Source organism: Mobula birostris, chromosome 20 (assembly GCF_030028105.1).
Source record: "Mobula birostris isolate sMobBir1 chromosome 20, sMobBir1.hap1, whole genome shotgun sequence".
In the NCBI taxonomy this organism is placed as follows: Eukaryota; Metazoa; Chordata; class Chondrichthyes; order Myliobatiformes; family Myliobatidae; genus Mobula; species Mobula birostris.
This window is the reverse complement of record NC_092389.1, coordinates 3,373,455-3,386,549: the sequence shown is the minus strand read 5'-3', so window position 1 is coordinate 3,386,549 and position 13,095 is coordinate 3,373,455. Positions and strand designations below refer to the sequence as shown.

Below are 13,095 nucleotides of genomic sequence, written 5' to 3'. Positions count from 1 at the left end.
AAGATCTGCAAGTTACTGGTTTGCTTCAACTGATGCTACCAAGTTTATCCAACTTTCCAGTGAGGTTAAGGTTAAATAAATAACCTAAGAAAATAATAGAAAAGACAGTTACTCAATTTGCTGAAGAGTTAAACCCCCAGGTACAGTAAGTAACACAGACTCACATCATATAGAGCTTGCATGCCAGTGAAATTTATAACCACGTTCATTGAAAACATCCATGTTATTTAACATCTTGTTTCCACCCCGCTATTATGAGATTACGGTATTCTTATTTCTTACTTCATTTCTCAATTTACCTCACCATGGCTCTTGCACTTTGTCTACCTGCACTGCACTTTCTCTTCTGTATTCTGTTATTGATTTTGTACTATCTCAATCTGCCAGATGATATCCAAGCAAAAGTTTTTAATTGCACCCCAGTACACGTAACAATAATAAACTTCTTCTCAAAACAGTAAGATTTCCTTTATATAACAGAGAAATAACATTTATACAGTCAAATGCTTACTCAATGGCCTGGAAAACTGATGCTCATCATACACCACCCCAACATAGCTTCAACTAAACTTCTAACAAAACTCTACTAACCCCACCAGTGCCCCTCACCTCATCTTCTCTCCTCCCGCTGACCATCCCTGATCACACCACGATCCTGTTTCACCTCCTTATCTCACATCCCCAAACCTTACGTTCCCTCATCTCCAGAGTTCTTACTCCTCTCCAGCCATTTACCTTTCCTACTCACCTGGCTTCACCATTCACCTTCCAGCTACCCTCCTTCCCCTCCTCCCCACTTTTTATTCTGGCAGCTTTCCCCCCTTCCTTTCCAGTCCTGAAGAAGGGTCTCGGTCCAAAACATCGACTGTTTATTCTTTTTCATAGATGCTACCTGACCTGCTGTATTTCTCCAGCATTTTGTGTGTTGCTACTAATTTCCAGCATCTGCAATTTCTCGTGACCTCCCATCAAATCCCTCACCCTGCCCCCTCATTCCACGATCCTTGACTCACGCACTCTTATCTCCACAGCTCATCGTCCTTCTCCTCACCTCACCCTCCCCGCTTACAGTCCCGTCGCCACCCCCCAATTCCCACCTCGGTCTTAACACTGAGTTGCCACCGGAAGTCAGAATACAGCCACCGCTAATTCCCTCACGACGGTAGAACACTTCCGGTGTACAGACCGCCGGAGCCGCGAACTCGGAGCTGGTCTGTTTCACGGTGTCGTCGGGGATCGCAGCGACTCAACCCCGGTAACCGCACTAAAGACGTTTGTCGGCGATTGGTCGTATTCACAACCAGAAAGCAAAAGTGGAAAGCGCGACCGGCCGAGGTGTCCAATCAGCAGCTGGCAAGGCGACGTCTCTGATTGGATAAAGCCTGTGGGTCCTACTGGGGAAGAGTCCGAATGGAGTCAATATTTTAAGCTTTGAGAAAGGTTCTGGCTTTGGTCAGAATGGTAGCAGATACAGGCCATTCAGTTCAACAGATCCATGAAAGTTTTCATATGCAGCGCCAACTTCGTCGACTGTATCAGCATAAGCTTATTCATCTTATTACATTATCTCATTTCTATGTTCTACCCTTTTTCATCACTCATCAAAACAATGGCTGATCTTCCACATTCAGAAAATGAAGTTAAATTCAGAAAGTCAGGCAGTATCTAAGAAGGGCAATAAAGAGTCGATGTTTCTAACCAAGACCTTCCCAGTTCTGATGAAAGATCTTAGCTGCAGCCAGGATGTGGGCTACAAATTACAAAGGAAGATGGATGAAGAATCTAGTGCTTTCTCCGCATATATGATGAATAAACTATGAGACCTTAATCTTTGTTAAAATTCTTTCCCCCTAGTTTTATTTCAATGGCTTCCTTCACCAGGCCATTGGCATGGCATAGTAGTTTTGTGCCGTCGAAGTCAATCTCCTGTGGCCATTGCAAATGCGATGTTCTGCTGCCGCCAATTTCTCCAGGTAACCCAAACAGATACACCTTCTGTGCTCCTTGATTCTGGTTTCCACCATGTATCCCATCTGGCCAACATAAGCTGCTCCACATTCACAGGAATCCTGTAAATGCCAGCTATCATGAGTCCTGCGTAATCTTTGACCCTTATAATCTCTGAATTGAGCTTCATTATGGGCTTGTGGATGGTATTAATCTGGTATTTCTTCATGATCCTTGTAATGTAATAAGGGCAATGTTATGATAGTTATGGGAGATATCAATATGCAGGTAGATTGGGAAAATCAGGCCGGTGCTGGATCCCAAGAGAGAGAAAATTTGTAGTATGCCTGCAACATGACTTTTAAGAATAGCATGTGGTCGAGCCCATCAGGAGATCAGCTATTCTGAATTGGGTGTTGTGTAATGAACAAGATTTGATTATGAAGCTTGAGGTAAAGGAACCTTTGGGAGACAGTGATCATAATATGTTAGAATTCACCCTGCAGTTTGAGAAGGAGAAGCTAAAGTCAGATGTATCAGAATTACAGTGGAGTAAAGGGAACTATAAAGGCATGAGAGAGGAACTGGCTAAACTTGATAGGTAAGGAACACTAGCAGGAATGATGGCAGAGCAGCAATGGCTGGAGTTTCTGAGAAGAATTCGGAAGGTGCTGGATAGACACATCCCAAAGAGGTATTCTAAAGGCAACCACATCTGACAAGGGAAGTCAAAGCCAACATAAAAGCAAAAGAGAGGACATATAACATAACAAAAATTAGAAGGAAGTTAGAGGATAGGGAAACTTTTAAAAACCAACAGGAGGCAACTAAAAAGCCATACGAGTGGAAAAGATAAAATACAAAGGTAAGCTAGCCAACAATATCAAAGATGTTTTTAAATATACAAACGTATAAAGAGTAAAAGAGAAGCAAGAGTAGATATTGCAATCCTGGAAACTAACACCGGAGAGATAACACCAAAGTCAGCATGGTTTCCTTAAGGGAAAAACGTGCCTGACAAATCTGTTGGAATCACAAACAAGAGAAAATCTGCAGATGCTGGAAATCCAGAGGAACACACACAAAATGCTGAAGGAACTCAGCAGGCCAGGCAGCATCTATGGAAAAGAGTACAGTCGACGTTTCGGGCCAAAACCTTTCAGCTGGACTGTTGGGATTCTTTGAGGAAGTAACAAGCAGGATAGACAAAGGAGAATCAGTGAATTTTCAGACAGCCTTTGATAAGGAGCTGCACATGAGGCACTTAACAAAAGTTTATGGCACTACAGGAAAGATACTAGCATGGACAGAGTATTGACTGATTAGCAGGAGACAAAGAGTGGAAAAGCCTTTTCTGAATGGCTGCTGGTGACTAATGGTCACCAGGGGTCTGTGTAGGGATCGCTTCTTTTTACGTTGCAAGTCAATGATTTGGATAATGGAATTGATGGCTTTGTGGCCAAGTTTGTGGACAACACAGAGATAGGTGGCGGGGCAACTAGTTTTGAGGAAGTAGAGAGGCTACAGAAGGACTTGGACAGATTAGGAGAATGGACAAAGGAGTGGCAGATGGAATACACTGTCAGAAATTATATGGTCTTACTCTTTAATAGAAGAAATAAAAGGGTAGACTATTTTCTAAATGGAGAGAAAATACAAACCTCTGAGGCAGGATTCCCTAAAGGTTAATTTTTAGGTTCAGTCGGCATTGAGGAAGGCAAATGCAATGTAAGCATTCATTTCGAGGACTAGAATGTAAAAGCAAAGATGTAACTGGTGAGGCCTTACTTGGAGTATTCTGAGCAGTTTTGGGTCCCCTTATCTAATAGAAAATGTACTGGCATTGGAGTGTGTCCAGAGAAAGTTCATGAGAAAGACCCTGGGAATGAACAGGTTAACATCTGAGGAGTATTGAATGACTCTGGGCCTGTACTTGCTGGAATTTAGAAGAATGAGGAAGGATGTCATTGAAACCTACTGAATGTTGAAAAGCCTAGATAGAGTGGATGCAGAGAGGATGTTTCCTATGGTGGGTGAATCTAGGACCAGAGGACACAGCCTTAAAATAGAGAGACGTCCATTTAGAATGGAGATGAGGAGAAATTTCTTTGGCCAGAGGGTGGTGGGATATAGAGGCAGAAAAGATTTAGTTTAATTCAGCATTGTGTTCGGTGAATACATCACCAGCTGAAGAGTCTGTTCCTGTGCTGTATGGTTCTATATGTCTATCCTAACGTCAATCCTAAATGGCCAATTCCTTATTGTAAGTCTGTGACCCGAGTCTAAATTCTTCATCTGGGGGAATATCTTTCATGTATTCAGCCTGTCAAACTTTGTAAGTACGTCAAATGAACTCTTTGAGCTTCCAGCCGGGTACAGGTATCGATTATAACCAATGTTTCGATGACAAACTCTGCCATCTCCTTCAGGGATGATGCTGATGAAGATGGCAGAGTTTGTCATCGAGATATCAATTATAGTCGATACCTGTACCTGGCTGGAAGCCCGAGAAGAGTTTATTCGTCATATCCATCGGGAAAGCAATAGATCCTTTTGTAAGAATGTGTTTCCTTGTATGTATTTTGTATGGTTCAGTTGGAATTCTTCTCATTCTTTCAAATTTTAAGAGTATACAGGCTCACCCTTGCCTTGTACAGCAAACCCACTGATCTTGAAAACTTTCTAAGAAATGTTTAGTGTATTGTGTACCTTGCAAATACATCCATTTTTAGATAAAATTGAGCAAGGAAATGATATAAAGCTGCAGGTGCAGTCCCACTAAAACCACCTTACTCATGTATTCAACTTCTCTTATTATAAAGATAAAATAATCTATGTCCTACTCATTGCTTGCTGCAACTATGTTAGCATTTAATAACATGTATACAACGAAATCTAACTCTTCTGAACATCAGCATCCATTCTGTCACCACTTGAAAATATTCTGCTTTGGGCACCAAAGTGAATAATGGTACACTCCATCATATTTTCAAATACTAAATAGTGAAATGTTCAAATCACTATTTTGGTATCAATTATTTCCTTACAGATAACTTGGCAGAATTTATCATTTTTAAAACAATTTCAGCAGATAAAAATTACCTTTCGCTATAATTTTGATATCTTAATTTTCAATCTCAGAGTCAGAGGGCAGACAATTTATCAATGGCAGGGATACCATTAAGACTTTTAATCAGCTGTCAAAATATAAAAAGCGTGCATAAATCAATAATATCTTAACCAACTGGCATATCTTGTGAAATTTGTTGTTTTGCGCAGCAGTACATTGCGATACATAATAAAAATCTATAAATCACTATACATATTATAATCTCTATAATTGCAGCTACCATCAGGTAGGAGATACAAACAGCTGAAGCCCCTTTGTCTTGCAATCCCCGTGTCTCCTCTCTCAGGTGTTCAGAGTATTTGGTTAGCAGTGCTGTCGCAGTCAAGAAGTTCTTGAAAGTGCTCTCTCCATTAATTACTGATATCCTTCCGTTCCTTTAGTAAGTTCTTCTAATCCTTTGAGTGCAGGGGGTTTAAATCTGAAGTAACTTGTATCACGTACTGCTTTGGTAGCACTGAAGAGGCTTCTTGTGTCACCAGAGTCTGCCATTCTCTGGCTTTCCAGGGCATTCTCAATCTACCAGGAATCCTTTAGCTCCCTCACCATGTGCTGGAGATTTGCCTTGGCTCTAGAGTAAGCTTCTCTTGGGGGAAAAAACACCACCAGGTTCAAGGACACCTGCTTTCCTTCAATCATTTGGTCCCTAATCCAAACGACAAAACCTTAACCACTAGAGTTTAGCAACACTATGACCATTTTGATCACTTTGCACTAAAAGGGACTTAGGTGGTTTCTATTGTTCCATTGTATTCTTTCTTGTAAACATTCTGTATGATATGTTTTCTTATGAATGCTGTTCATGTGATGCTATGTGCCTGTGACATTGCTGCAAGTAAGCTTTTCATTTCACCTATGCATACGTGTACTTGTGAATATTATAATAAACTTGACTTTGTTTTTGAAGCAGCAGGATCAGATTTGTCCTGTTTTTTGCTAACAGGATATATCTGGGCAAACTACCATTGTCGGGTAGGCACCAGTATTGTAACTACACCCCTGTACCTACATGTACTTGAGTATTTGACAATAACATTTACTTTGACTCAAACAGCTTGGCTAGAGATGTGGCTAGTTCTGCATCACAAACTTTCAATATTACAGTCAGGATCATGGCTGATTTTGTGCCTTGCCCACTTTCCACCTGATACTCATGTCATTGGATACTCTTAGAGCTTCAAAAAATCTATGGCTGTAAGCAGTCCTCTGGGACACAAGGGGTGTCCTCTTCATTTTAATTGGCTAATCAATATCCTAAATTTTTGTTGCTTTGAAGATAAAACACTAGAATCATTGATGCAACCTCAATCAAGGAACAAAATGTGGATAACATCTCTCACCTCAACACTGAACACAATATATGGACTCGAGAACTTCATTTATTTATTTATTTATTTATTTGTATTTGCATAGTTTGTCTTCTTTTGTACCTTGGTTGTCAGTTTTTGTGTGTAGTCTTTCCATTGATTCTATTGCATTTATTTGTTCCGCTATGAATATCTGCAAGAAAATGAATCTGGTGACACTGCCCAGAAGGTGGCAATGGCAAACCACTTCTGTAGAAAATTTTGCCAGGAACCATCATGGTCACAAGACCATGACTGCCCACGACATATGACATGGCAAATAATGATGATATGGTGACGTACAGTTGCAAGAAGTACGTGAACCTTTTGCAATTACCTGGCCTTCTGCATTAATTACTCATAAAATGTGGTCCTTATCTTCATCTAAAATCACAATAATAGACAAACAATCTGCTCAAACTAATAACACACAAACAATTCTACTTCTCATCAATACTGTAAACACCATTTAAACAATCAGGGTCTAGGTTCAATAAAATATGTGGAACTCTGTAGCGGTAAGCTATTTGGAGTCAGGTGTTCTAATCAATGAGATGAGATTGGAGGTGTGGATTGTAGAGGTACCCTGCCCTGTAAAAAAAGACACAAAGTCAGGTTACCAACAGAGCCTGCTCTTCTCAATAAAGATCTGTTTATGTGCACGATGCCTCAATCAAAACAAGTTTCAGAGGACCTTAGAGATGCATGAAGCCAGAAAAGGCTGCAAAAGAATTTCTAAAGACCCAAGTATTCATTAATCTACAGTGAGAGAAATTGCCTCCAAATAGAGGGAATTCAGTACTTTTGCTACTCTCCCTATGAATGGGTGTCCTGCAAGGTCACACAAAGAGCACACTGTACAATGTTGAAGGAGGTGAAAAAGACCTGCAGAAATCTCTAGAACTTGCTAAAGTCTCTGACAATGGAAGGACACACTGCTCTACAAATTAAAAAACATTGCTGCAGGTCTTAAGTTTGCAATAGACCACCTGGATGTTCCACAACACTTTTGGGATGATGTCCTGTGGACAGATAAGACAAAAGTTGAACTTTTTGGCTACGTTTGGAGGAAAAAGGCAGGCACACCAACACCAAAACCTCATCCTAACAGTGAAGCATTGTGAAGGAGCAACATGGTTTTGGGCTGCTTTGCTGCCTCAGGGCATGGACCACTTATAATCGTAGAGGGAACAATGAATTCAAAATTGTTTCAATACATTTTACAGGAGAATGTCAGGGCGGCCATCCGTCACATGAAGCCTAATAGAATTTGGATGATGCAATAAGACAACGATCTGAAACAAAAATAAATCAACAATAGAATGGTTTAAAAAGAAGAAAATTCATCTTTTGTAATGGCCTGAAGAGGGCTGTTCATGCAAGGTATCTCAGAAATACTGATGAACTGAAATAGTTTTGTATGTAAGAATGGTCTAAAATTCCTCCTCGCCATTGTGCAAGTCTGATCAGCAGCTACAGGAAACGTTTGGTGGAGATTATTGCTGCTAAAGGAGGTTCGCATACATTTTTCCAGCCTAGACTGTGAATGATTAAACAATATGTTCAATAAAGACATAAAAAGTACAATTTTCTGTGTATTATTAGTTTAGGCAGATTATGTTTGTCTATTATTGTGACTTAGATGAAGATCAGCCCACATTTTACAAGTAATTAATGCAGAAAACCAGGTAATTGCACAGGGTTCATGAACATTCTCTTGCAACTGTAGATGTACTTTGATAATGTATTTACTTTAAGGTTGCACCTATGATTCTTGCATGCAAAAATTCAATTACATTTTTCTGATAGGCAAGCCAGTTATTTGGAATATTGACAATGGAACATGGATGTTAATGTTAAAGCCTTATGTACAAACTCACCATCTAACAGCAAGATTAAGTTTGAACCAGGTGTTTTGCAGCATCTGTGGTTCAGTGGCATCAATCTTGCCAAGTCACAATATCTTGAGCACAAATGCTCCCAGCAGTTCAGTGTATGTGCATTCCAAAGACATTTGGTAAACAAAAGGTTTAATTTCCTCTTTCACGTCCATAAAAGAAAAAGACTAAGTTTTGAATTAGAATTCATAAATGTGTCTTACGTCCAGTATATGTAGTTAAATTCTCATCTTTATTTGGTTCTTGAAATCACAATTCTCAAACCCATAGTTTATATTATCAACTTAAGAGCATCTCATTCCCAGTTACACACACATATACATCATCTATTTTACATACAATGTATAAAAATTGAAATGTTCTCTCATACATTATTCACTTATCTTTCCAGTTATCATAATTGAGGTCATACCAAGATAACAAACATTTAGGAAATTTTAAACATTAAGTAGTTTTGACTGGGTCAATTTCAGTGTCCAGTGACAGCATTTTATCCTTGCCTTGAACACATAAAACATCTGGATGATAGGATTTCTGTTTCTTATCAATAGTAGTTTAAATAACTGTGTAAAGTTTTAGTATGTAAATTAGGAAAGTGAAATGTGATGAAAATTGACAAGAAATTTGATGTGCGTTTTCATTCAGTTGATTTTTCAAGTTATTGAATGGCTTAGGACTTTACCCAGTGTTGTCCACCCAGCTCTTACCCATCCTTCTAGTTTTCATATATAGTCATTTATTTTCTAGGATGGTAATAAAAACAGAAAATACTGTCAATTTCAGCAAGTTATGCAACAGCTGTGGAGAGATAAAGTGAATTACTATTCCATGGTTTGTCTCTACTCAAAAGACATAGAAATTGCTGAATGTTTCCATGAATTTTGTTATTTTAAATCTGCAGAGCTTTACTTTTATTTTAAACTGGCAGCTATTTCTTTGGAGTATTGATGCTGAAATCAGGGTCATAACATACAGCTTATTGACAGCAAGAGGATGGTAGGATAGCAACTTCCTTTTTTTAAAAAAACACTATGTTCAAACATTACAGAGACTGATTTGCTTTGCCTTTCGTTATCCAATCCATCCTGAGGGGATTTAGTAAGCATCACTGGCATTCTATAACATTGACCAAGTTTACAAGTTTCACACACCAAATTCCACACTGCAAATTTCCTATTTCAAATCAGTGGTCATGAGGGAACACACTAGTACCATGGTATGTTACTTAGCATGCATCCTCCTAATGGAGTTGCTACCAAATATCACCTCAAGCTGCAAGACTTTCAGGGAAAGGCTCAGGAATGCAGATGCACTTTCTGTTAGTATAGTCCATCTGTTTGTCTGTTCGTATAGACACACAGATATCTTCTCAGAAAACTTCCCAAAATCTTTATCATCAACATTTGGACAGGATCTTTTAAGGACGAAGTAAGAATGCTAAAGGAGAACAGGAATAACACAAAAGCTCACCTGACTTCATAGTCAATGGTAATTAGAGCTTAGAATCTCTAGAATTGAGCAAGTCACCTTGAAGTTAAAACAAAGGATTCAAAGGACTGAAAGGCTTTGCTTTACAGTAACAAACTCTATGATATTGCACCACATTCTAGAGGAACAAATGGTAAAGACATGTGCAACATAATGAAGTGCATCATTCAAGAAAAAATATTTTGAAATTGTCTCCACACCATTTGGAGACACTGTCACGTTATTTTAATCAGTTCATTTAAATTATAAAAACATTCTCTATCACTGATTCTTTCAATGCCCACAACAATTAAGCATTACTTTTCCAAGACTAATTTTCAGCAACATTACTCAACAATGAAGTGCACTAACAATAAAACAAAACTCCAACTCAATATATCCAACCAAGCAATCAACAGATACTCCTGTATCCAGCAAGCTCTGATAGGCAGCTTGGAGTAATAACTCCCCAGAGGAATAACCATGCTTCAAATATTTGAGAATGAGAATCAGACGTCGTAAAACCAGCGGACCAGGTGGTAACGAATCAGAAAAGCAAACACACTTCCTGAGACCTGAGGGGTTATTAAAGATATATAGGTTAAAATGCAAATATCATTACATTCTGAATTTTAAATTGCCCAACTTTGAATGATAAGCAAAAATGAAGCTCAATTTGCAAGCAGGTTAAGGTTTCTATGGTCCTACAGTGGGGTCTGGATATCATTGTTGCTCTCCACTGGCTTCAAGCACTGCATTAGCAGTAAACTTGTACAGAAACATGGACCGCTGCTGTTTAGAGTTCGGCAAACTGTTCAGAAAAGAGTGAACGATAAGAATTGTATAATACATTGGTGGGGCCACTTTTGGAATATTGTATTTCGCTTTGGTCACTCAGCTATAGGAAAGGTGCTGTTAAGCTGCAAAGAATGCAGAAAAGATTTCGTGAGGATAATGCCAGGACTCAAGACACTGAGTTATAGAGGTTGAGCAAGTTACGACTTCATTCATTGGAATGTTTGATAATAAGGTATGATCTTATAGAGTTGTATAAAAATCATACAACTGCAGAGGTTTAAAGTGAAAGGGGAGAGATTTAGCAGTAATCTGAGGGGCAACTTATTCATCCAGAGGATAATCAATGTATGGAATGAGCTGCTAGTGGAAGTGGTTGAGGCAGGTGCTTTGACGACATTTAAAATCATGGACAGACAAGGTCTAGAGGGATATGGTGTCATGAGCCCTGCGGACCTTTGCGGCTTGCTATTGAGCTTTGGGCGTCTAGGTTCTCGAGCACTCTATTTACTAATTGATCGAGCTGTTAAACCCTGGTGTTTGCTGTTTAATCTTGTCAAGTGAATTGTGATCGGCACAGGTTTCCCGTATTTTATTATTATTTAAAGGGGCTCTCATTTAGCACCGTTTCGGAGTCCTTGTGTTTTTGGAGAATGATTTGTCTCACAGGGTTGCTCAGTCATGTCTCTTATGCTCTATTGGTATTCCCATGTCTAACCTGTTGTCTTCCTTTCTTCTTGGGAGTTTCCTGTTCCCCCTCACCTGGGTTGAGTCGTTGCCAGAGTCCACTGTGACGGAGTCTGCTGTTCCTCTGCACTTGGGTCCAGTCATGCCAGCGACCACCGTGACAGTCAGTCTCCACTACAATTGACCAACGGGGATGCTACAGCGGCTTTGACACCAGTCGGCTAGAGGTGAGGATGCCTTCTTTACTCAGTTCATGTTCTGGAAGGCTGCATTCCAAGTGTTCCCAAAGGCTGTGTTCATTCTGAGTTTCTCCAGTTTATGTTCACGATTTTTACTGAGGTCCTCTGGGTTGACAAGCTTCACAAGGTCTCCCATGTTATGCTATGTTCCCAAGTCATATGTACAATGCAGAGCCATATGCGCAATGCCATGTTTCCATGCTCCCGAGCCATATGCGCAACGCAATGTTTCAGAGCCATTTGCGCAACACAATGTTTCAGAGACATATGCGCAATGGAATACAAAGTTTCCAAGCCATATACACAATGTTCCTGAGTTTTCCAGCCTGTCTTGAGAGCATCATGCCTGACCCAGGGTTTCCAGCCCTTCTCAAGTTCTACAGGGCCTCCTGGGCCATCAAGTGACAGCCTTAGCAAAGGAAATACTGTCATGAGCCCTGTGGGCCTTTGCGGCTTGCCATAGAGCATTGAGCTACTAGATTTCTTGAGCACTCTATTTACTAATTGTTAGAGCTGTTAAGACCCTGGTGTTTTCTGTTTAATCTTATCAAGTTAATTGTGACCGGCACAGATTTCCTGCATTCAATGATAATTTAAAGGGGACTCTCGCTTAGCACTGTTTCAGAGTCCTTGTGTTTCTTGAGAACGATTTGTCTTGCAGTGCTACTCAGTTGTGTCTCCGATGCTCTGTTGGTACTCCTATGTCTAACCTCTTGTTTCCATCTCTACATGGAAGTCTGTTGTTTCTCTGCTCACGGGTCAAGTCACGGCTGCGCCCACATGTCAGAGCCTGCTGTTCCTTCACACCTGGCTCCAGTTCCGCCAGCAACCATCGTGACCATATGGGAAAATGTGGACAAATGGAACTAGCTTAGATGAGCTTCTTAGCTGGCATTAACCAATTGGGCTGAAGGCTCTGTATCTATGCTGTATTAATTTACATGGAAAATCCTCAGTAATGGAGAGGAGATTAAGGGACAGTGATACAGGAAACCTTGCTTAGCACAAGTCTTACCCACTACCAATACTGAAAGAAGAAACATGAAGAAGATCACTACAAATACTTGCTTCTCAGTGGGGTAGTATCATCAACAAATATTCATTCTGTACCAGACTGAACCATTCCTCCTATTTGTAAGACAGCTATTGTTGTGTAAGCCCACCCCCACTTACAATGGCAGCAATGAATTGGAAACAATACACTTGGTTTCACATCTAGCAACACACACAAAAAATTGCTGGTGAACGCAGCAGGCCAGGCAGCATCTCTAGGAAGAGGTACAGTCAACGTTTCGGGCCGAGACCCTTCGTCAGGACTAACTGAAAGAAGAGCTAGTAAGAGCTTTGAAAGTGGGATGGGGAGGGAGAGATCCAAAATGATAGAAGACAGGAGGGGAAGGGATGGAGCCAAGAGCTGAACAGGTGATTGGCAAAAGGGATATGAAAGGATCATGAGACAGGAGGCCCAGGGAGAAGGAAAGGGAGTAGGGGAGCCCAGAGGATGGGCAAGGAGTATAGTGAGGCAAGTTTACCTGGTCCATTTCCGACACCTCCCTCCCCTTTCTTGATCTTTCTGTCTCTATCTCTGG

At 40.3% G+C, this 13,095-nt stretch overlaps 1 protein-coding gene across 2 annotated transcripts in view; it reads right to left on the bottom strand.

The window, feature by feature from the left end:
- Positions 1 to 7: 7 nt before the first annotated feature.
- The window catches only part of dpagt1 (dolichyl-phosphate (UDP-N-acetylglucosamine) N-acetylglucosaminephosphotransferase 1 (GlcNAc-1-P transferase)), a 33,528-nt gene continuing 20,440 nt past the window's right edge, over positions 8 to 13,095 (bottom strand). The window contains exon 10 of one of the 2 annotated variants that reach the window (XM_072283880.1): positions 8 to 84. In XM_072283880.1, the coding sequence (XP_072139981.1) occupies positions 13 to 84 (72 nt within the window). In that variant the 3' untranslated portion in view covers positions 8 to 12. Of the gene's footprint in view, positions 85 to 8,531; positions 10,361 to 13,095 lie in introns of those variants that run through there. The other variant, XM_072283881.1, reaches the window with a different exon arrangement.